This window comes from Marmota marmota, unplaced genomic scaffold, assembly GCF_001458135.2.
Source record: "Marmota marmota marmota unplaced genomic scaffold, marMar, whole genome shotgun sequence".
Lineage (NCBI taxonomy): Eukaryota > Metazoa > Chordata > Mammalia > Rodentia > Sciuridae > Marmota > Marmota marmota.
In genome coordinates this window covers 51,926,172-51,950,377 of record NW_026000108.1, presented here as the reverse complement: position 1 = coordinate 51,950,377, position 24,206 = coordinate 51,926,172, and the positions used below count along the sequence as shown (strand labels likewise).

General features: G+C 33.6%; 1 protein-coding gene across 1 annotated transcript in view; it reads left to right on the top strand.

Annotated features, from left to right (window-relative positions):
• Nucleotides 1-210: 210 nt before the first annotated feature.
• Nucleotides 211-24,206, top strand: part of Tmprss11a (transmembrane serine protease 11A) — a 53,395-nt gene continuing 29,399 nt past the window's right edge. The window contains exons 1-3 of the mRNA XM_048783962.1: nt 211-218; nt 12,144-12,265; nt 14,200-14,318. Of these exons, the coding sequence (XP_048639919.1) occupies nt 211-218; nt 12,144-12,265; nt 14,200-14,318 (249 nt within the window). The remainder of the gene's footprint in view (nt 219-12,143; nt 12,266-14,199; nt 14,319-24,206) is intronic.

The following is a 24,206-nucleotide window of genomic DNA, read 5'->3' as shown; positions in this document are numbered from 1 at the left end:
TTGTTGAGACTATGTTTTCTTCAAGCTGTTCTTTGGGCTGAGGCTTCTCTGTTCAAACTTGTCAAACTAGTTTCATTTCAACTACTTGTAATTTGTTTCCTTATTTCTTTGAGCCGTAGACCTCTAACATATCTAGAAATGTCATAGAGTTGATTAGATAGTCCAGTTCAGTGTGTGCAGACGTACAAGATCATACTCCTTCTGGTGATGATGTATCGGTAAGTTAGTTTTGTTTTGTAAACGGTCATTGCTATTTTGTCTGTCAACAGCTAGATTCCCATGTCAGAGGGCTGCTGGTGAGGTATCCTTAATGGATTCAACCAGCATTGGAGCCTGTGACATTTCTGGACTTTTCATAGCTGTCTGTATTAATTAACTTCTGTGTTTAAAAACAATGTTTTATGTGAAAAATCATCATCAGAATTACTTCACATTGTCAAGTTCAATAGTGGGATTTTAAAAGAAGTTAACAAAAAACTGTATTACACTGTGTCCTGATTCATTCTGAATTGGGAGGGAGGGTTCATGTTTTTTAAGAAAACCTTCCCTTGAAAGATCTGACAAAATTTTACTTCTCTAGTACTTTCTCTTTAGCCCTTTTTCCTCGTACTTTACGGGTAGTTCTGTGGATTGGGAAGTTGATAGCTGCAGAGGCACTTATCTCCTAGTGATTTTAAAAGCTATGGCAGTAATAATATTTTAGTGCTGTTTCGATTTATGCTATTTTAAAAATATTTTTGTATATGTTATTTCATTTATAAGCTAAGACAGTCTTGTGAGCTCAGTAGAATAGGTATCATTAATGCCCATTTTTAAGGATGGCATCTTAGTGAAACAGAAGTTACGAGATATCTCCAGATCTACAGAGCTGTCAGATTCCAGAATCAAAGGTGTATTTCTCAGAGCCCTCAACATCTTACAGTTCAGTTTTCCTTAGTAACTACTGCCTCTCTAGCTGGCAAGAATAACACTGAGAAATTCAGAGATGACAATTTAATACTAGATTGGCCACTAACTTGGTGAACTTCCCTGGGCTTCTTTTTACACTCATAAAATACATAGTTATATCAGTCCTAGCACATAGTACCTGCCTCTGAGCCTCTTAGAAAGAATCTTTAATGTTTCACACATAATCAATACTCTATAAATATTTATTGAACAAATAAATAAACAAACAAATGTAAATATCTAGCATTGATGTTTTGCTTATTTATTAAAACTCACTGAATTTGAAAATTCATACACCATGTTTATGGAAATCATGATACTATAAAATGGAATCTCCAACTTCTCATATTTCACATTCCCCAAATTATTTATTTAAATATCAAGTTTCATTATTATAGGCATCAAAAGCATTTTTTTGTAATGAACATATGTATTTATAGGAATGTTTGCAGTTTAATGGAAGCAAAAAACTGTATTACACTGTGTCCTGATTCATTCTGAATTGGGAGGGAGGCGTAATGATGGTTGTTGGTTTGTGTCATTGTTCTGGATATTCGTGAAACATGTTAATAAAGAAAAGAGACAATGGGAAACACTAAATGGTCATATTTTCTTTAAGCCTAATTCATGGTATAATATTTCAGAATTTGGAAGGTTTATAGGAGAAAGAAGGTCACACCTATAGGCATAGGATTGGAGAAAAGCAAATGCTCAATATTAACATCCTAAGTCATCTCACTTACACTCATCTCACCTACACTCATTCAAAAATATATTCATATTCATGCTCAACATTCTTATTTCTCCATTAATAGGAAAACAACATATAGAAACTTATCAAAATGTATTTGATTCATACTCTTGTTGTTTGTGCTATTATGACCTTGAATTTCTCCTTTATAGGTTTTGTGACCCTCTTCTTTGTATGGCAGATTGATTTTAGTTTAACAACTTTTTGGAACTCTACTCTATTTGCATTTGCCTGTAGAAATAGCCATACTCCTACTCTCTCAGATAGTCTTTAATAGTGCTTCACTCACTTTAAAACCTTGATTTCAAAATATCCCTAAAAAGATAAATCTTTTTAATAAAAGATAAAATCTCCCTATAAAAGATTTTTAAATCTCCCTATAAAAGATAAAATACCAATTGAATTCTTCATTCAAGATTTTTATCCTAATCTCATGAGCCTAATGTCTCTCCCTTCTTATAACTCTTTATTTGAGGCATTGATTGTTAATAAATGTAAAAATTAATTCCTCCTCTTCATTATCATCTTTAGAGAAAAATGTAGTTGTAGTTTTAGTCAAGTCTTTCGTAAGAATTCATGTTTTACATTTAATTTTGTTTTGGGTAATTGCTTCAGTTAACTTGTGAATTTGTCAAGATTATTCCCTAAAATATTTTAAAGCTAAATTTTTAGAATTAAAATCAAAATAGCAAAGTAAAGTCTCCATATTAATTATTGACTTTTAAATGTGGTAAAAAATTTCAATTGAAAATTTGTGTTATTTTTTAGCAAAGTCATAATGCTTTATGTGCCACATTTACATTACATTAGCTCATTTAATTCTCCCAGAAATCCTTTGACTTTGCTACTGCTATTAACTTCATTTTATAGAAGAAGAAAGTAACTAGCCCAACATACTAAGCTAATGGGTAGAACAGCTAGAATTTGAACTGGAAGTGGAGCCAGAGCCTGGAATTAACTAATAGGCTGCTTTTTCCTCTTTTGGATAATTTTTGAGAGGAAAAAAATTGTTTTTAATTTAAAATTTGAATATAACATTCACAGTACTTGTCATTCAGTAGGATTCTAACTGTAGTTGATAGTGTGAAATATGTATACATCTCATTGATACTTAAAGGGTGATTTATAATATTCTCTTCTTGGTTGTGCTTTCCTTTTCTAATTGGTATGTAGGAAATAATTTTGGTAGGATGGCAGACACATATATATGTTATTTGGAAACTAAGATTTCAGGAATTTATGATCAGATAATTTTATAATTCCAGAGTGGTTGACATGTATTTGTAATGATTATAATACAACTAATTCATTATCTATTTAGTAAATATGAAACATTTTGCATGTATAATTTCATTTATGCTTTACAATTCTGATATTAGTTAGGTCTGAGATTACCCTATATTACAGGAGGGAAAGTAGTTGCCCCAGATCACAGTTACAGAATTTTAAAATGAAGCTATCTACAACTTTCTATCCCCTCCATATTCACACATATGTCTCTGAAATATCTTGAGCATTGACATGGAATTGATAATATAAAATACAATGACAAGAGTTGGTAAAAAAATAACATAAACAACATTTGAATAGCATTTTACTGAACACTTTCACGTTCATTATCAGAGTGGTCTGGTTACAAACATATAGCTTTAAAGATAGACATGGTTTCCCTTAGCTCTGTGACTTGCGTTGCCTTTCTTTATTAGTGAAGTGGTAACAATAATGTCTAACTCACCAAGATGTAGCATAATGACATGAGATCATCTACAAGAAAATTCCATAGACACAGAGTAGGACTTGCTATTTGTTAGAGCCCCTTGTTTACTTACTTCATGATTTCACATCTCCAAGTAGTATTTATTATCACCATTTTACAGGGGAGCTCAGAGAGGTTTGGGAAACTTCTCAAAATATAAAATCCAAAATGCAACTGGTAACAAAATTACCTACAATATATATTCTTGTACTAAAGTGCTCACATTCTCAACATGACTGACTTCTATTGAGTAAGAATAATGACAAAAAAGATTGGTAATAGCTTGCTTACATTTACAAAATATATTATAGGGCTGGGGCTGTAGGTCAGTGGTAAAGCACCGGCATCACATTTGTGAGGCACTGGGTTCAATTCTCGGCACCACATAAAAATAAATAAAGATACTGTGTGTTTACTCATTTTTGTTTACATAATGGAAATTTGTTATTCATGCTATTTTAAATATTTGTAGAGAAGTTTTCAATAGTTCCTTATTTCCTTTCATTTCCCATAGCACAGATTGAAGGAAAAGTATTAAAGATTGCACTATGAGTTGCAGGAAGATAGAAACCATGTCTTGTTTGTTCTACTTTAGTAAGTCCAGCATGATGCCCAAAACCATAACAGCAGCTCAATAAAAGATTGTGGAGAACAAATACAATGAATTCAACAATATTTTTTTAAAAACCTTAGCAGACATAAACTAGCACCATAGAACTCCATTTTGCTGTTATCTCAAAGTGAGAGTTAAGTGCCAATTTTATCTTAGGATAAATCTGGAAAAGACTCTTTTTCTGAATAAAGGCAGAAAGATTCCAAAAGGGTAAGAATCTGAAGTTAATACCACTGATGGAAGAACAAATAAAAGGGCAAACAAAGGAGAAATGAGATAATACCTGATAGCTTCTTGGAAGTCATTTGTTAGGACATATTTACATCATACAAGGTTCTGACAGAGATTTGAATATGAATAATTCATTTTGCATACTTGTATATCATCCAAGCCTGACTTTTAATCTCTAATCCTTACAAATTTTAATAGGTGAGGCTGTAACTTTTACCTTCCACATAACAACATTACATACTACCTATTTTTTTTGTTGTAAAATATTCCATGATGAAGTTTTGTTCAACTCTCATTTGCTCAAACCTTTATTCCTTTATTTTACTTGTTCAAAAGTATCTTCATTTTATTGTGTCATGGTAGGCCACAATAAAACACATTTTTGGTGATTAATGGTATATTAAAAATAACCTGAGTACTTCCTGATACCTATCTAAGCGCATATCTGTGGGGCTTTAAAATCCAAAATGCAACTGGTAACAAAATTACCTACAATATATATTTTTGTACTAAAGTGCTCATATTCTCAACATGACTGATTTCTATTGAGTAAGAATAATGACAAAAAAGATTGATAATAGCTTACATTTACAAATTATTTACTATGTGCTCGTCACTTTACATGTATTAATGCATTTAATCCTATGAAGTAAGTATTAATTTAATTTCCATTTTACAAATAGGGGAATTAACACAGAGAAAGGCCAAATATTCTGCCTAACATTGCAGAGCTAGCAAGTGGCAAGGCTGGGATTTGACTCAATAACTTCAGAGACTGGGCTTTTATTCTTAATGCTATACATTCTCAGGAGTCAGTTCAAACATTTTGCATGAATTTAAACTACATGTGATTATGTTTTATCATGAAACAAAAATCTAAATTCAACAATATTTTTTTTAAACACACATAAATTAGCACAATAGAACTCCATTTTGCTGTTATCTCAAAGTGAGAGTTAAGTGCCAGTTTTATCTTAGGATAAATCTGGAAAAGGCCCTTTACTAATAAAGACAGAAAGATTCCAAAAGGGTAAGAATCTGAAGTTAATACCACTGATTAGGGTTGGGCAGATGTAAGAGAAAAGACAGGGCTTAAAGAACTTGGAGTAAATCCAGCTCAGCAGGCTATAAACTGCATACCTGTCAGGCAGGGGACAGGAGTACAACCTGTGCCTCCATGAGGATGAGGTACATAGATGTTGTAGAAAGGTGTTCTCAATTCCCTTCAGTTTTTGTTCTCTTCTGCCAGCCTCAAGCTTCTCTCAGCTATACTCCTTTTCCCATTCTCCCATGCCAGTTTGCCCAATTTTAATACCTGTGAACACAATGAAAGCATTTCCCTAAATAGATAAGGAATTCAAGTCTCTCTTTTCTGAGTTTTTGATTTTTCTTCTTTGAGTCCCCTGAACTCAGCTCAGCCTGAATCTCTTCATCTTTTCTACAGAAAAGTTATCTTTGGTCTGGACACACAATGAAATTTTATCCAATACTTTACCTCCCTCTAAGCCTAGTCCTCACTGTCACCCACAGAAGAAATATAAGTTTCCTTGATTTCTTCATGGAGCAACACACTGGTGAAAAGACAACTAAAGCAATGTCTTCAAAACTCTTCTATGCAACAGGAGCATCCCAAGAAATATTAGGAGATACGGTGGTAAACAGCGTACTTGTAAAACATGTTTTAATCCAATTCAACCATCAGTTTTCAAGTATCTAAGAGCTAGGATTCTAACAGTTTCCAGGATAGATAGAAACCAGGACAGAAATGTTTTACTCTCATTTGAAATCATCAAAGGGCCTAAGACTTTAAGAAGTGAGGATCCTATTTAACATACTTAAGTTGTTTTAAGTAATTAATAGCCTATATGAATATGGGAAACATCCCTTCCCCTCACTTACTCAGGAACACTGCGTAAGAGATGCCCCAGTAGTAAATGACTTATTCACTGTTTTCAAGATCTTGTGCACTTTAGGGGAAGAAGATGTGTGTACACATAACATATCAAGAATTAAAATAGATCATTTGGCACCATAAAAATCAGTATCAAGTTAAAAATAAAATCTTTCTAAGCCTACAGACAACCCCAAGTATGTTCATGAGTTTTCCTGTACACACATCCTCATAGCCCTTTTTATTTCCACATTGTCTCTGCCACTATTGTGAAAGCCTCTCTGGGTTAGGGAAAGAAGGGGATTTTAATATTTTGAAGTACATACAAATTTAAATCCAATGGAAAGGGGGGAGATATAAAAGCAAAATCAAACTCAAGACTTAAGCATGATGAAGATTGGAATAACTTCTGACCAGTAAAATAACCACTACTTGCAGTTCACTAAACTTCTCATTTATCTTATAAGATCATTAATTCCACAGATTATTGGGGGAGGGGAGTAATGGTAATCCTGTTTTAAAAATTTTTTAAAAAATGTTCAAAAGTCAATTTTATATAATAGAAACAATGGATGTCTGAGTTCAGCCATTAGAGGAAGGATGGTTAATGGACCCAGTGTGCAGTTGGACAGGATTCCTCCTATATAGCACAGCAGGGTAACTTTGGTTGACAACAATCAATAAAGTATTTTAAAATAGCTGGTAGAGGTCAGTCATGGTGGCACAAACCTGTAATCCAAGCGGCTCAGGAGACTGAGGCAGAAGGAACAGGAGTTCAAAGTCAGGCTCAGCAAAAGCGAGGTGCTAAACTCAGTGAGACCCTGTCTCTAAATAAAATACAAAATAGATCCAGGATATGGCTCAGTGGTCAAGTGCCCCTAAGTTCAATCCCCAGTACCACCACCTCTACCAAAAAAATTAGCTGATAGAATTTTGAATGTTTCCAACCCAAAGAAATGATAAATATCTGAGGTCATCAATATACAGTTACTCTGATATGATCATTATATATTGTGTACATGTAGTGAAATGTCACACTGTATCCCATAAACATGTCAACTTACTACACATTGGATAAAAATAAAGATAAATTTTTTTATAAAGCTGAATCCTAACTTTGCATACTGAGCAAGTTATTTATCCATCAGTTATTCACCTGTGAAATGACAAGAGTGTTTGAAGAAGGAAATGTGATAATATACCAATAAAATAGTAGCTCTTGCTCCTATTACTTTTGGTATTAAATATTCATTCTCAGAGACTTATAGAATACCCAGATATCAATGTATCAGAACATATAAAGTTGTCATGAAAGACTGCTGTCCTTGTAGGAAATGACTGATTTAGTGGCTCAGAGGGAATCACAATTTTCACTGGTGGAAGAAGAGTCAGCACTTTGGTTCATTGGCCCCAGGCTAGGAAAAGGAAAGCAAAGTTTTCTGCATGCATTGGCTTCCTTGAGTACATTTAGCATCTTTGTTCAGTTACATTAGGAGTTAAGTAGACTTGTAGGTTGACCTGGTAAGCTGTGCGACAATTTATTCCTTTTTATATCTGACAGTGTAATCTGAACTTCAAAATACTTTTTATTAAGGGTTGTGGGAACATACCCAATCTATACATGGGAATTTGTATAATAGTCACATGCACCTGCATTTGTATAATGATAACATATATCTGCAAGAAAGCAGAAAACTAAACCTGAAAGAAGAAAGATTTGGAGCATATAGATAAAATGATAAAGGGCATATGGTTGAAATAGTGGCTGTCTTTTAGCGAAAAAGCAGATCCCTGTGGGGAGGGGGCTCATAATATCCTTTGCTTAACTCAAGTTATCTTTGAACTCACATATAGGAAAATTACTGAGAAATTGCATATTCCAACTATGATCCTCAACAATCCATATTGTTCTCTGTATTCTTCAAAGTGTGTCTCTTTTAGTTTTTAAGATTTTAGAATGTAAATTCACAAAATCAATTATTACCATGGTTCTTTGACAGAGTCTTAAGAAAAAAAAACATGACATGAATACACCCTTATACCATCTTAATAATATTGCCTGAATGAAGGCTTAGTAAATATGATAAATTGGATCTCACAGAAATTATAGGTTGTGTTGCTCAGAATAAGAATCAGTTATACTTTCCCTTTCCTTTAAAGAATGCAGAGTGCCAATGCAGAGTACACCTCATGATTAGGGATTACCTTTAGATCTATTTCCATTTCAATTGCCAACGGTTCAATTTGTATTCATGAAATTATTACCTGAATGAAATATCCCCCTTGTCTTTTTAAGTTTTCTCCCCAGGATAGAATTCTGTTTTTCTGGAATAGTTCCCCTCTATAAAAAATAAAGAAGCTTAACTCTCACATGCTTTCTTTGAAGGTTACAGTTTTCCATCAATTTTCAGTAAAGTCAATATTTTTAGCTATGGTCAGCAAAATTCTAAGATGGCTACAAGATCCCTATCCTATAGTATACATACACCTCCTACAGTTATTGAATCTAACACTAATCTAGAGACCTCAGTTCAGCTTCAGAGAACTGAGTTCTGCTTTTACTTGAGTGAGCTTGGAAGAGGATCATAAATCTCAGATGAAAAAAGCAGCTCCAACATCACCTTGATTTTAGCTGTATGAGAGCTTGAGAAGAGCTCTCATACAACCATGCCACATACAGAACTGGGAGCTAATAAATGGATATTTCTTTACAGTGCAAAATAAAGTGGTAATTTTTGACATGGCAACAGAAAATCAGTACACCTGTGCTTGTTTTATGGGTGTGAGTAAAGCAGGAAAAAAAATACACAAACAAAATGCTCCAAATTGTGCTTTCAAATAGGCTTGATTCCAGAAGTCTTTACTAAGTTTATGTCTTTTCAAATCTGAAGTGATTTTAAGCAAATGACTAACACACTTTCCCCAGAATAGGAAAGTGATGACACATTTTTGTTTCCATGCATTGCATGTTTATATCCATAAACTTTCAGTAGTAAGCTGAATGTTTATTCATAAAGAATTAAATAGCTATAGCTTTAATGCATCGCTTCTTCAGATTTTACAGTTCAATGTTGTGCATGGCCTGTATTCCCCAAGGTGTTCTTATAAGGACAACAGTCTAAATATCAGCTTTTTTTTTTTTTTTTTTTTTTTTTTTTTTTAGAGAGAGAGAGAGAATTTTAATATTTATTTTTTAGGTTTTTTTTTTGGTGGACACAACATCTTTGTTTGTATGTGGTGCTGAGGATCGAACCTGGCCGCATGCATGCCAGGCGAGCGCCATACCGCTTAAGCCACATCCCCAGCCCCCAAATATCAGTTTTTAACACTAGTTTTTGGTAAACATTTTCCACCAGGTGCTCACAGCTCCCTTTATGGGATTTTAAGATTTGACCTCTGTGGTACTTGAGCAGAGTGTCAACAATATTGAATCACTCTTCTGCTCATGACCCATGATTTAGTCCATAAGAATGTGAGTTTAATTGTGCCTGGGCAGCAGGGTTGTAAGCTTTCTGTTATCCACTTTCTCCATTTGTTCAACTCAGAGAAACAGTACTATAAACAGGAGATGAGTAAAAAGCTTGTAAATATCCTTGAGTTCTAGCCTTTTGTTTTTTCATTTTGTTTTTGTTTTCCAATGTCTTGAAGTCACACTGCTAAGATTCTCTGAGAAAAGGAAAGATCTAACAAGTAGAAAATATATGAGTGAGTGAAAAGATGAATACATAACTGATAAATGTATTCAAGATTTAAAATGCAGTCAGTGGAAAGGCAGTCTAGCACTGAGAATAAATTTGTGTCCCAAAAGGTAGAAGACCTGAGTTTCAGAAACTACAAATTCTATTTTATGGGAGAAACCATTTAGTATCTCTGAACCTCAGTTTCCTCATTTGGAAAGTGATTAAATTATACTAAATAATCTCTAATTTTTGTTTATTCCTGAGTTTGGGTTTTAAGCCATTTAGGGGATTACATAATGTCATACCCTGTGGACCTTCCATCTGTTGTTATATTTGAAAGTATTTAGCTTGTCTATCAGAGGACACAATGCCTTTTCACAGCCAATTCTCTAGATCATTTTTAATCAATTAGTGCTCATATGGTTGGCTATTTTCTATACTCAACAGAATTCAGGTCTTTCAAATTCTATTTGGTTTATTGGCTACATTCATTTCTTATGCTCAATCTATTATTTTCTTAGCAATTTAGGCAAATTATTTGTACCTTTTATCCTGGCATTTGTATAAAATGGTTTATTTTCAAAAGAAAAATTTCTTGTAAATCAACAAATATTTATTAAAGTATCCTTAGCACAAAACATTGCAATAAATCCTGTGAAGAAAATATGAGAAATATCTTTTGTTCCACTAGAAATTTGGTTGTTAATATACACACATGAAATGATAAACTAATAAAGTGGGCCTCCTAAGGCACTTGACTCTAACAAAGCAGGTATCTCTCCTAACCTCTGTTATTTAATATATATGATTGGTATAATACCTGCCTGACATCCATAGATTAATCAAATTCTTACTCTATATCAAGCACCTGTCTAGGATTTAATAGTAAAAGATGAACAATATCTGTGCAGCCTATTGAGGAGTTCCAGTTAAATAGTCATGCAAACAAATAAGCATTCAAGCAAACAAATACTTGATAAACATAACTGTTAATTACAAGGTGCTAAAAGAAGAAAAGCAGAGTTATTTTTTTTCCCTCCAAAATTGGAGTTTCCTCCATTCCTGGTGTGATACAATATAGCAGCATTGCATTTGAAGTAGCCTTGCCAAATGTATTTAACCAAAATCAAATCAAGGCTTTAGATCTAACGTCCAGCTTACAGGAAATGATAGAGATGGAACAGCAAGTTAATTAACACCACAAGAAAGCACTCAGACAAGTCCATAAATCCGGGCATTCTAAAGGACCATTAGTTTGATCTCTTCAACAAGCCATTGTAATTAAAAATTAAAAGGGCACCCACATGTGGTGGTAATCCCATTGGCTTGGGAGGCTGAGGCAGAAAGATCACAAGTTTAAAGTCAGCCTCAGCAATTTAATAAGACCCTACCGCAAAATAAAAAGTAAAAAGGTCTGGGGATATGACTGAGTGGTTAAGCTCCCATGAGTTAAATCCCTAATACAAAAAATTAAAAATTAAAAATAATTTAAGGAAGCAGGACTCCTTTAGATTAAGACACTTAAAAAATATAATGACCATATTTACTACATGGTCCTTGATTATATCTCTACAAATCATTAGTAAATATAATGAGGACAATAAAGCAAACATAAAGACCAAATGAGTTTTAGAAGATATTGGAGAAGAATTAATTTTTCAGGAATTTTAATGAGGTACTGATTTTGTTAGACACATTCTAACTGATTCTAGTAATGATTTAGCAAAAAAGTAGTAATGTCTGATTTCACAGTATAATGCAGCAGCAAAAAATGAAGTAAATACAGCAACAATATTAATAATTGATAAAAAGAGGTGATTGACATATAGATGTTTAAATATAATTCTAACTTTGTATATGTCTGAAATTTTTCATATTTCAAAATAAAATAAGGTAAGAAATATAGTATATTTGAAGTCACTGTGTAAATCCTAAAAGAATAGATAAAAAGAGATGACAAAACACTGGAGAAAGGAGGAATGGTCTTTTTTCAAGAAGCACGTGTGCTACTTTGTACCACATTGCTAAGAGCAGTCAGACCTGGCCACCAAGTGCCTGTAGAAATAGAAACAAGGAACAGCATTAGGATTTTCAGATCCTGATTCTTTTAACTAATACCTCCCCTCAGGCCAAGATGACCTTAACCAAAATAAAAGACAAATGTCCTCTTTCTGTAAAAGGTGGGCTAGAGCAACATGAATTTATCCAAGGAGAATCAGTAAATCTATACCCATTGAAATGTGAAAATAACCATTGGGCTTCTCTTTTTGCAGACCTGTAGGATTTGGCACCCAAAACAGAAAGCTAAAGCCGTGGATGATTGCGCTTCTCATTTTGTTGTCACTGACAGTGGTAGCACTGACCATTGGCCTTCTGACTCACTTCTTAGTCTCTGGTGAGTAAAATTAGGTATTTCACTCAATTTTATTTCATTTATCTGCAAAGCTTCATTTGTGTGTATGGAAGTAAAATTTATACTTTTATCTGTACATGTCCCCATTCAGAGTTTTAAAAATTTACTCTGTAATTTCATTAGAAATAGTTACTAAATATCTATTTCATACAAATACTTTTCTGTGTGCTCTGGATATAGCATTAAGCAAAGTAGATGAATCTTCTATTCCATTAGAGTTCCCAATCCAGTATTATTCTAAGAATCTACATAAAATGTCAAAAATTTTCATTCTTAAATTTAGTTTACTAGTAACCATAGAAAACAACTCTCACCATCTATTATATATTGAATAAAAAACTGTGATGAATTTGTCATGAAAATTGACTCTTTTACTCATGATCACCATTTTCTGCCCACTAGTATTTCTAGGTTAAAAGAAAAACATGTCTCTGATGAAAAAATGAATTTCAAAATAATGTATAAAGTATGACATGATGTCATCACTAAGTTTTAAAGAAAAAAATTATTCTTTCAAAACAATATGCAAGGATTATATTTTTATTACCTAGTATGTTTGTGATTACACAAGTACCACATTAGGAAATTTTCTTTTTATTTGCCATCTCTCTGTGGGCAGAATAAAAACCATTTACATTTTTTTTGACAAATCTCTAAAGCCATTCTCATATGAATGTATGTGGTAAAATAAGTAGCCCAGGCTGCTTACTTGAATGGTGTTGTCTCTTTCCACCTTCCACAGACTTGAGGAGGGAGTGACATTGCCATTAGGAGACTAAACATGCTTATTATGACCATATTCCTGGGCCTTATGTAATGAGTCCAACTGTAGTTTATGGGAATGACTAAAAATTTATTTGATTGCACAAAAGCCCCTTTTCTATGAGCGTAAGGTTTGATATGGATTATATTAGATAAGTAATCAAGAAGAGAAAAATATTACATGGTCCAGAGATGTTCAATTTAGGAGACAGTCCTAAGATTCCTCTTTCCTGATTCTTTTAACTAATACCTTCCCTCAGGTCAAGATGACCTTAACCAAAATAAAAGACAAAATGTCCTCTTTCTGTAAAAGGAAGGCTAGAGCAACATGAATTTATCCAAAGAGAATCAGAAAATCTGTACCCATTGAAATGTGAAAGTTAGTCAGGAAACCCATTGTTTTCTACTTGAACTGGGATGCCCAAGAACCCAGATTTTTTAAAGGTTACTCCATTCTCTGTCATGAATTTTTTGTTGCTTTCTTGACCTCTCTGAGCCTTTCTCCTAAGGTTACCAAATTTGTCAGGAGTCTCCAATGCTCTCTCTTTTCTTACCTTTCCTGATAGCCAAGCAGGAATCTGAATGACTTATCTCTGTTACAATGATTTTCACTGCAACCTCAGACTGCTTTTTTCCTTAGTTTTTCTTTTCATGTTTTCTTAGCTATACCTGGTCTGTCATTACAAATCAGAATTTATAGGATGTCCATTTAATCTACTTTCAGTAGAATATGTATGGTGGTTTACATTTCAGTTCAGCAAGGGGAAATGAAGTAATGAACATTCACACTCTAGGGCCAGACCAATTAGGGTTCAAAACTTGAATAGGTCACCTAATAGTTGTATAACATAGAGCAAGTTACTTAATACCACTGTATTTTACTTTCTTCATCTGTTAAATGGAGTGATGCCAATCTTAGCTGGTGTAAGGCTCAGATGAGTTAATAAAGTAAACAGAACAGTGCCAGGCACATAGTTACTACTTAATAAATGCCAGACAGTGTTATTAACATAAAACTTAATTGTAATTTTTATGAAATTAGAAAGAAGCTCATGATATTTTATGACTTCATATTAGCTCTATTGCAATTATGTCTTAGATCCTGAAATATTTGCCCAAATACTTTAATTTCCTACTTCCCATTTTCATCACAGGTGAGAAAATGGAATACTATCATGGCACCTTTAAAATTTCAGATCTTCAAGTCAATAGCAATTCTGGACAAAAGAGCACATACCAGTTGGAGCGCTTACGGGAGATGAGCGAAATTTTGGTAAATCTGTTAAGATTCTTTTTATTGAAGAATGATGCAAGTGGAAGAAATTTTATGAAGACATTTTCTTTATTTCCAAAAACATGATTTTCAGACCACATGCATGAAAATCAATTTGCAGATTCTCTGGTTACACACCAGACTTGCCAAATTGATATGTGCTAGGATGAGTAGGTGGAGATAGAGAAGTAAGGGAACCTGCCTGACTAGCGAATGGGTGATTCTGATAAACCATTTCTAACTCAACCATTTCATTTAAAGATGAGAGACTTGAGGCCTCATTGTTCTTCCAATTCCATTATTATGTTTCCCTAAGGAAAAGCCTAACTATACCATAAATAATTATTTCTAAAACTATGTGATTTTTATTTTCCTAAAACTACATTTTAAGATTTAGGAAGTTTTTGAAGAATATGAGAAAAGAAAGGGCAACAAAAATGTTAATATTACCTGTATATGTATTATTTTTTTCTTTTTTAAAATTTTTATGTGTCTTAATTAGTTATACATGACAGTAGAATGCACTTTGATACATTATATGTAATGGAGTATAATTTCTCATTCTTCTGGTTGTACATGATATAGAATCCCACTGGTGGTACAGTTATACATGTACATTGGGTAATAATGTCTGATTCATTCTACTAACCTTCCTATCCCCATACCACTCCCCTCCCTTCACACCCCTCTACCTAAAGTAACTCTATTCTTCCCTAGCACGTCCCCATTGTGAATTAGCATCCACATATGAGAGAAAATGTTCAGCTTTGGTTTTTATGGATTGGTTATTTCACTTAGCATGATATTCTCCAGCTCCATCCACTTACTGGCAAATGCTATAATTTCATTCTTCTTTAAGGTTAATATAAATAAATATATATATTACATATATACATAAATATATATACATTATATATGCATAAAAATTGTGAGATATATATATATATCTCACAATTTTATGCATTTATCTGTTGAAGGGCACCTAGGTTGGTTCCATAATTTAGCTATTGTGAATTCATTTGCTATAAACATTGATGTGGCTGTATCACTGTACTATGCAGATTTTAAGTCCTTTGGTTATAGACCAAGAAGTGGGATAGCTGGGTCAAATGGTGGTTCCATTCTGAATTTTCTGAGGAATCTCCATACTGCTTTCCATAATGGTTGCACCAATTTGCAGTCCCACCAGCAAAGTATGAGTGTACCTTTCCCCCCACATCCTCACCAAAATTCATTGTTGTTTTATTTTTAATAATTGCCATTCTGACTGGAGTGAGATGGAATTTCAGTGTAGTTTTGATTTGCATTTCTCTAATTGCTAAAGATGTTGAACACTTTTTCATATATTTGTTGATCTATTGTAATTCTTCTTCTATGAAGTGTCTGTTCAGTTACTTAGCCCATTTATTGATTGGGTTATTTGTATTTTTAGTGTTAAGTTTTTTGAATTGTTTATATGTCCTGGAGATTAATGCTCTGAGGTGCATGTGGTAAAGATTTTCTCCCATTCTGTAGGCTCTCTCTTCATGTTATTGATTGTTTCCTTTGCTGAGAAGCTTTTTAGTTTAAATCCATCCCATTTATTGATTCTTGATTTTACTTCTTATGCTTTAGGAGTCTTGATAAGGAAGTCACATTCCAAGCCAACATGGTGAAGATTTGGGCCTACTTTTTCTTCTGTTAAGCACAGTGTCTCTGGTCTAATGCCTAAGTCTTTGATCCACTTTGAGTTGAGTTTAATGCAGGGTGAGAGATAAGAGTTTAATTTCATTTTGTTAGATGTGGATTTCCAATTGTTCCAGCACTATTTATTGAATAGGCTACCTTTTCTCCACTGAATGTTTTAGGTGCCTTTGTCTAGTATAAGATAACTGCATTTATGTGGGTTTGTCTCTGTCTTCCATTCTGTACCACTGGTCTATGTGTCTGTTTTGGTTCCAATACCATGCTGCTTTTGTTACTATGGCTCTGTAGTGTAGTTTAGGGTCTGGTATTATGATGCCTCTGACTTCACTTTTCTTGCTGAGGATTGCTTTGGCTATTCTGGGTTTTTTATTTTTCCAAATAAATTTTGTGATTGCTTTTTCTAGTTCTATGAAGAATGTCATTGTGATTTTAATTGGAATTGCATTAAATCTGTATAAATATATAAAATATATAAAAATATAAAATAGTATGGCCATTTTGAAAACATTAATTCTGCCTATCCAGGAGCATGAGAGGTCTTTCCATCTTCTAAGGTCTTCTTCAATTTCTTTCCTTAGTGTCCTGTAATTTGCATTGTAGAGGTCTTTTACCTTTTTTGTTAGATTGATTTCCAAGTATTTTATTTTATTTTTTCTGAAGCTATCATGAATGGGGTAGTTTTCATAATTCCTCTTTCAGTGGATTTGTCACTGCTATATAGAAACATGTTTGATTTATGGGTGTTAATTTTATAACCTGCTACTTTGCTGAATTTGTTTGAGTTTTAGAAGTTTTCTGATGGAATTTTTTGTTAATATCACCTGTATATATATTATTAATGACAGAAAACCCAGACCTAACATGTAACATTCAAGTTAAATGCTAGCAATTTTTATTAAAATGCAGCATTTTCCCCCAAAGCATTTTGCACTCCACTGGGTGCAAAATATACACCCAATTGTATAAAGTTCTGCTTAGGATTCTCATGAACCATCACTCAAAACTGGTACAGGTTAACTTCCTGATAAAGAAGCACACAAACACAAAGTTATTTTAAAAGGGAAGAAATAACAGGTATATGGTTTGTTTTTGTCAAAAAATACTTTTCCTCCCACAACATTTTATTTCTTTCTGCACTTAATTGTCGTTTTTATATGTCACCATCTGCTCCTTGTCTATAGTGTACTCAATTGCAATGTATTTACAATAATATGCTTATTACTGATGGTGTTTATAATCTATATTTTCAATCAATATTAAATTGTGCACCTTTTTTATCTTGCAGTCTCATCCCCCAATCAATAACTAATGTTTACAGATTAATGGTTCCTTCCATTCTTTTATATTCAGAGCATCTTAGAAAATGATATTTCCAATCAATTCTTGAGGAATGACAAAATGAACCTGAAGCCTGCATGTGCATGTATATCCCAATATCTTCTCTACTCCTCTTATCCTAAATGACTTCATATAACCTCCTCAATGTAAAAAAGAAAGAATCTAAAAATGCTTTAATGAAAAAGATAAATTCTTTGAATAAAAAGAAATGTATAATTTGTTGAGAAGCTCAAAATCTATTTTCTTTTACATTATTGCTATTTTAAATTAACTAAAATTCTGTCTATTAAAATAAATAGGAATAGAATATGTCTTAAAAGAAGTGAGAGAAAGGCAGGGGTATATCTATAATGGAAACTGTGTTAAAAGTGGACTTTTGAGTTTCAGTTTAGCATGTGTTTCTAAGAATGCAGGAACTTCAGGGATAGAGGCTGAGTTAAGTGACATGTTATCAGAAAGGCATATGCAAGACCCTTCCATTGTTCTCATGTTTATTTATTCTTCTTCATCGAACAAGCCCATACTGCTGCCCCTGCAAGCAACCATTAGCAACTATTCTGCTTCATGACTATTGTTTTATTTGTATTCATTCTTATAAAAATACATTTTGTTTTATGTATGTGCACAGGCTTTAATCTTTTGTTTTATAAATCACTCTGTCTCACCATTTTTACCCAGAACCTTATTTATTTATTTATTTGTATTTTATTTAGAGACAGGTTCTCCCTGAGTTACTTAGCACCTCATTTTTGCTGAGGCTGGCTTTGAACTCATGATCCTCATACCTTATCCTTCCAAGCTGCTGGGATGCTCAGAACTTTTTTAAAAAGATCTACCCATATCACTAACTGCACATCTAATTCATTGCTATTAACTGTTACATGATAATTACTAATTAAATCTGCCATATCTTGCCTGCACATTTACCTGTCACCCCAAGAATCAGACTCTTACTGATCCCTTTAAATATCCATGAAAGCACTTTTAGGGCAGAATTATTGGGTTGTTGGACATGTGCACACTTAATTCAACAAAAGGATACATAATTGCTCTTCAGAATGACTGAATCAGTGTATACTCTCATATGCAATGAATAAAGTTTCATATGTCCCCCACCTTTGCTAACAATTGCGTATCTTAGTCTTTTATGGCTGCTACAAAAATATATGTTTCATAAAATGGATGACTTAAACTACAAACATTTATTTCAAACAGTTCAGAAGGTTCAGGAGTCCAAGACGAAGGTACCAACAAATACAATGTCCAGTGAGGGCCTGCTTCCTAGTTCACCAAAGAGCATCTTCTTGCTGTGTTCTCACATGGTGAAAGGGGCAAGAGAACTTCCTTTTATACAGACATTATTCTCTTGAGGGCTCCATCTTCATAGCCAAATCACCTCCCTATCATTCCATCACCTAATACTATCACCTGGAAAATTAGGTTTGCAAAATATGAATTTAGGGTACACAAACATTCATTCCAAAGTATTTGGTATTATTTGGCTTTTTTTTTCTTTTATGGATATTATTTGTCAGGCTATCAGGCATCAAGTAGTATTGTACTCATTATTTAATTTGCATTTTTTTAATTACTAATGAGTTTGTGCATTATTACCTTTACTTACCCACCTTTTGGGCTTTTGTGTCTATAAATTGCTTGTATATATTCTTTGCCTTTTTGTTCTATTAGAACCATTTTTTTAAATTCATATTGCTTTGTAAGAATTCTTTATAATTTTTAGATATTAATGTGTCAGTTGTTGACATTTTGCTTCTACTAATACTTACCAAGAAACAGAAATCCATAAGTTTGAAGTAATCATATTTATTGATTTTCTTTGCCTTACAAATGTGGTTGAAGTTTCTTTTAAAGAGGTTCCTCCCTCTTTATATATCACAAAAATATTTTAGTATATTTTCTCCTATTAAGTTTATAATTTTATTCTTTTTATTAGGTCTTTAATGCTCCTAGAGAATACTTTGAATGTGATATTAGATATGAATCCAAGTATCTTTTAAAAATATAACCAACTAAACAATCTAAGTTTTCCCAAATATATAGTATAATTATTGAGCTCACTGAATTTCTTGTCACCTGGATCTACTATAGAGGAAATATGATCTGTCATCTCAAATTGTTCCCAATCTTTTTGGAGAGATGTGAGTAACACACATGAAATTGAACAGCATGACATGATATAATTAAGGATTAAATTGTAGGTTGAAGGAAATAAGTGCAGAAGATTTTCAAAGAAAGAGAAGATGAAGGAGAGTTCCCATGGTTCATATTATTTTACACTCCTTTAAAGGAGGCAGGTGTTCTTCTCCCCCCACCTCCGCCCTCCACAAAGTTTGCTTTAGAAGAATTATAGGAAGGATTCATGCCTCCTTATGAGTCACTCCTGTTTATTGTTGCTAAATCCTAATGAATACAACCAGATTCTTTTCTCTCTCCTGTATGGGTGCTAATTAGATCATCAAGAAAGACAGGTTGCAGGCCCTGTTCTCCCACATAATTCTGGCTTTGTTGATTTGAATGTAAATAGAGATGCAAAAGAAAATGAGTTTGTGCTCACATACTGCTAAAATTCATCCCAGTTCCCTGAGATGGTGGAACAGACTTATTTCTTCCCTCATATCATCTTTCAGAGAAGACTTTAGTAACCAGATACTAGTAAAAATGTTCCTAAATTTATGATCAGCTTACCTCCCAATAAATTCATTAAAAATATCATAGGCTGGAAATGCACTGAATATATTTAACCTACCAAATATCACAACTTAGCCAGGTCTACCCTAAAAATGCTCAGAACACTTACATTAGCCTAAAATTGGCACAAATTTTCTACTACAAAGACTATTTAATAAGAAAGGGTTGGATGCCTCATGTAATTTATGGAAGGTTAATTTACTGAAGGAAATAAAACTAGCAAATGATACAGGGTTAGCATTTGAAAGTAAGCATTCTGATTTGAAATTCTATGTTCCAATACTAACTGCTATCCTCCAAGCTGCTTATCATCCAAAAGAATCATCTGCATGATTTTACTTCCCATCTATCATGCCACAAAATACTAGAGGAATCATTATTATATTAACAAGAGACAAAGACCACTATCTGCATTAACAATGGCAACAGCTGAATTTACTTAGGATTTTCTCTCCCTAAAAACACTACTCCTGGGTTAAGGAAGTTCTAAATTTTATTTTCTTTGTACTCAGGAACACCAGAAATAGGCCCACAAATCATCCTCAAAATATATGTGTAGAGTTGTAGAGACAACAAACTTGGAAACAGAAAGTGATACAAAGAGATACATGCAGTTTAGGAACACTCTCTATTAGAAGGGAAAGGCAAGATATTGGATTCCTCCGACAGGCACTGCAGCAGGAAAGTATACTGAGAAAGAGATACTAGGTCAAAGTAAACTTAGCAAAGGTGTGAAAGATTACCTGAAATTTGGAATAGGAGAAGGAAAGGAGAGTGAAAGATGTCCAATGTTTGGAGTCAGGCTATGGTCCTATGCCTAGAAAGACTGAATTTGAAAACTTGGAGAAAAGATAAATAATAAGAATAAGCAGAACTGGGTGTGATGGCACACACCTGTAATCCCAGTGGCTCCGGAGGCTAAGGCAGGAGGATCTTGATTTCAAAGCCAGCCTCAGCAATTTATCAAGACCCTAAGTAACTCAGTGAGACCCTGTCTCTAAATAAAATATATTTTTAAAAAACGGCCGGAGATGTGGCTCAGTGGTTAAGTACCTGGGTTCAATACCCAATACCTAAAAAAAAAAGAATAAGCAGAGACTTGCAAGAAACTTTCTGCTTAGAGGTTAGAAAAACTGTATGTAGAAAGTGGCTGCGTTATTTGAGAGCTCAAACTTGCACTCATCCTGTAATTGAATATTAGGTGTGACTGAAAATGGGTGATATGTATGACTACCTCCACTTTCAAAGTGTCTCATTTGATTCCTGACAGGAAAAGCTATTTGTTGTACATTTCATGTCTAATCCATAATATTAACACTGAAAGTAAGGTATTATTATCCCCACCTTATAAATAAAGAACTGAGATCTGAAATTACAAATAGTAAATGATGGAGGGGAAGTTTAAAGTTATATAGATAATTCTAAACATGTACTCTTTCAACTAAATCAATCTAATTGTCAGGAAGAAATTCAGCTATGATAGGAGATAAAATTATTAAAACTATATCAATTCATCTTTCATTTAAATTTTTAAACCCACAAAGATTATAAATCCTCTGTGCTTTATTTTATCATGTTTTCTTAATATATTGGGTTTATATTATAGAAAGATGTCTTCATCCTCATTTCCTTGTATCAATTTTTCAATGATGAAGGCAACAATAGGAGCAACTATAACAGACAGGAAGGAAGTTAATGGATTTATTTGCATATGTAAGTTTAACAAAATCCACAGTTGGAAGAAGGGTATAGATGGGTGTGCTTTTTTGTGGAAAGTTTTTTTGTGTGTGACAAGAAGCAATATGAACCATCTCTAAACTTCTCGATAAAGTTGTGAATATAGCATAGTCTCCACTCTGCCAAGTTATCTGTTTAGCTTATCATTCATCATTCAGTAAATGCAGCATTGTATTAGGCCCTATGAAAAATATCCCCCCTTCCTCCTTTCCTTTTTCCCACTTTCTCTCAAAATAATCAAACTTAGAGTTTAAAAAAACAACACACTTGGAAACGACATGAACTTTCTAAATAATGACCTTTCCTTGCTTTGAGCATTCTGGTCTTAAATACATTTAGTACAATTTTTTAATATATCCAAATTAGATATTTTTCTTTTAGAAATATAATTTGCCTACTTAAGTTATTATGGCACACTGAAAGCTGATACTTTATCCTTTAAATCTTTCATTACAAACTATTTTTTACAAATTTACCTTGCTTCCCAGTCTCGGGAATATTAATCAATTTAGGATAATATTGTTCAGTATATTGTTATTGTAATATATGTGATTAGTTATTAGTCTGTTTCCTTTTAACATTCCACAAAAAAAAAAAAGAAGAAGAAGAAGAAGAAGGACTAGTAGCAATCAAAAAAAAAATGACTGGTAACATGATAAAATATTTAACCTTATTTGGTGATTTCATTACCTCCTGGTTTAAGGTAATCATATAGCACTCTTCCCACAAGTCCACAGACCTCAAATGATGCTGGATCCAGCTCCTTTCTCCAGTAGACATAGCAATAAGTTCAAAGCTATGGGTGTTGGACTTTATCCCTGGAAGGCCAACAAGCCTTAAAATCCTGTGAGCATCTCTAGGTGTTCAGGCTAATGATATCCTATCCAGGCTTGAGAGAATGACTACAGTTCATTTCTTCAATCAAAATTATCTGGGCCGGGCACAGTGGTGCACACCTATAATCCCAAGAACTCAGGAGGCTGAGAAAGGAGGATCACAAGTTAAATGCCAGCCTCAGCAACTTAGCAAGATCCTGTCTCTAAATAAAATATTTTTTTTTAAGAAAAAAGGACTGGGGATGTGGTTCAGTGGTTAAGCACCCCTGTATTCAATTTCAGCTACCCCAAACAAACAAACATATAAACCAAAAATCTGGAGATCTAAATAGATTCAATAAAAACTTTAATGGATTGTAACAAAAGCTACCAAGATTATGGTCCTTATTTTTGGAAGTGTTCTTGCAGTTTCAGGTGCACTTGGGCACCACTCGCAGCCTGTCAGTGGGCAGCAGTTCTTGGTGGTAGCCAACCTATGTGATGACTCTGAGGTCAGCACTACAAGGACATTAACAAGCTCAGAAGCTGGATGGCCTTTACTTCAGTCCTGGCTCTGTGGCTTACAACTGTGTCATCTTGGGCAAGTCACTTCCTCATCCATATAATATGAATAATAGAGATTCACTTCAGATGGTTGATGTTAAAAACAAATGGGCTCAAATACAAGGGAGTTTGTATTTGATGCACAGTTGGCAAACAACAGTGATAATTACTCCTTTTGTTATAACACTTGTAGCCTCACCAATGAGCTTTCCACAAGAAATCAAACAGCCTAAAAATGTCCACAAGGAAAAAAATTTCCCTTCTAATAATTCAGGGGCAATTTTCTTTTTTTCTCTAGGAGCCTTAATCACAATTTGATGTATAAAATACAGTAAAAATCCTTGGAATTATTTCCTAGTAAATGCAATCATTTCTGAGAAATAAATTTTCACATTGATTCATTAAAAAAAAAACATGCTGCATATCTATCATAGGCAAAGCACTATGCTAGATACTACAGAATATCTCTATGCACAAAGAGTTTGCAGTTTAGTAAAGGACATCCTACCTTTACATAAAGAGTAAGAAAGTTTGAGAGGGATAAGAAAAATTGAGACAAAATAAGGAGAGTGCAAAATTAGTCTGAGGATGAAAAACTAACCCTGAAGAAGGTATTATCTGGAATGGATCTTAAGAAGAATTGTGATTCAGAAAAGTAGAGCTAGCAGAGGGTGTTACAAACCAAAGGAATGGCCTGAAAAGGACAAGTACACAGAAAAATGAGGGCCATGCCTGTGAGTTACTGGTATCTAGAAGCCTGAGCAGGCAAGCTGGTGACAGATGGTGAAGCCTTTAAATGTTTGGCATTATGAACAACAGCTCAACTGCAATTACACCGTACTCTCTATTCCCACCTTGATTTCAGCCCTGTAGCAATGTAACTTCAATCAAGTCTTATTTAAACCTAAAGGTGTGTTTTTAAAAGTGTATCTTATACTATCCTTTGTATGGTATCCTTAATATAATTAAGAGAAAGCCACTGAATCTAAAGTTTTTTGTAGAGTATTTTCAGTTCCTTTCCTTCTCAGGAAGTCATCTG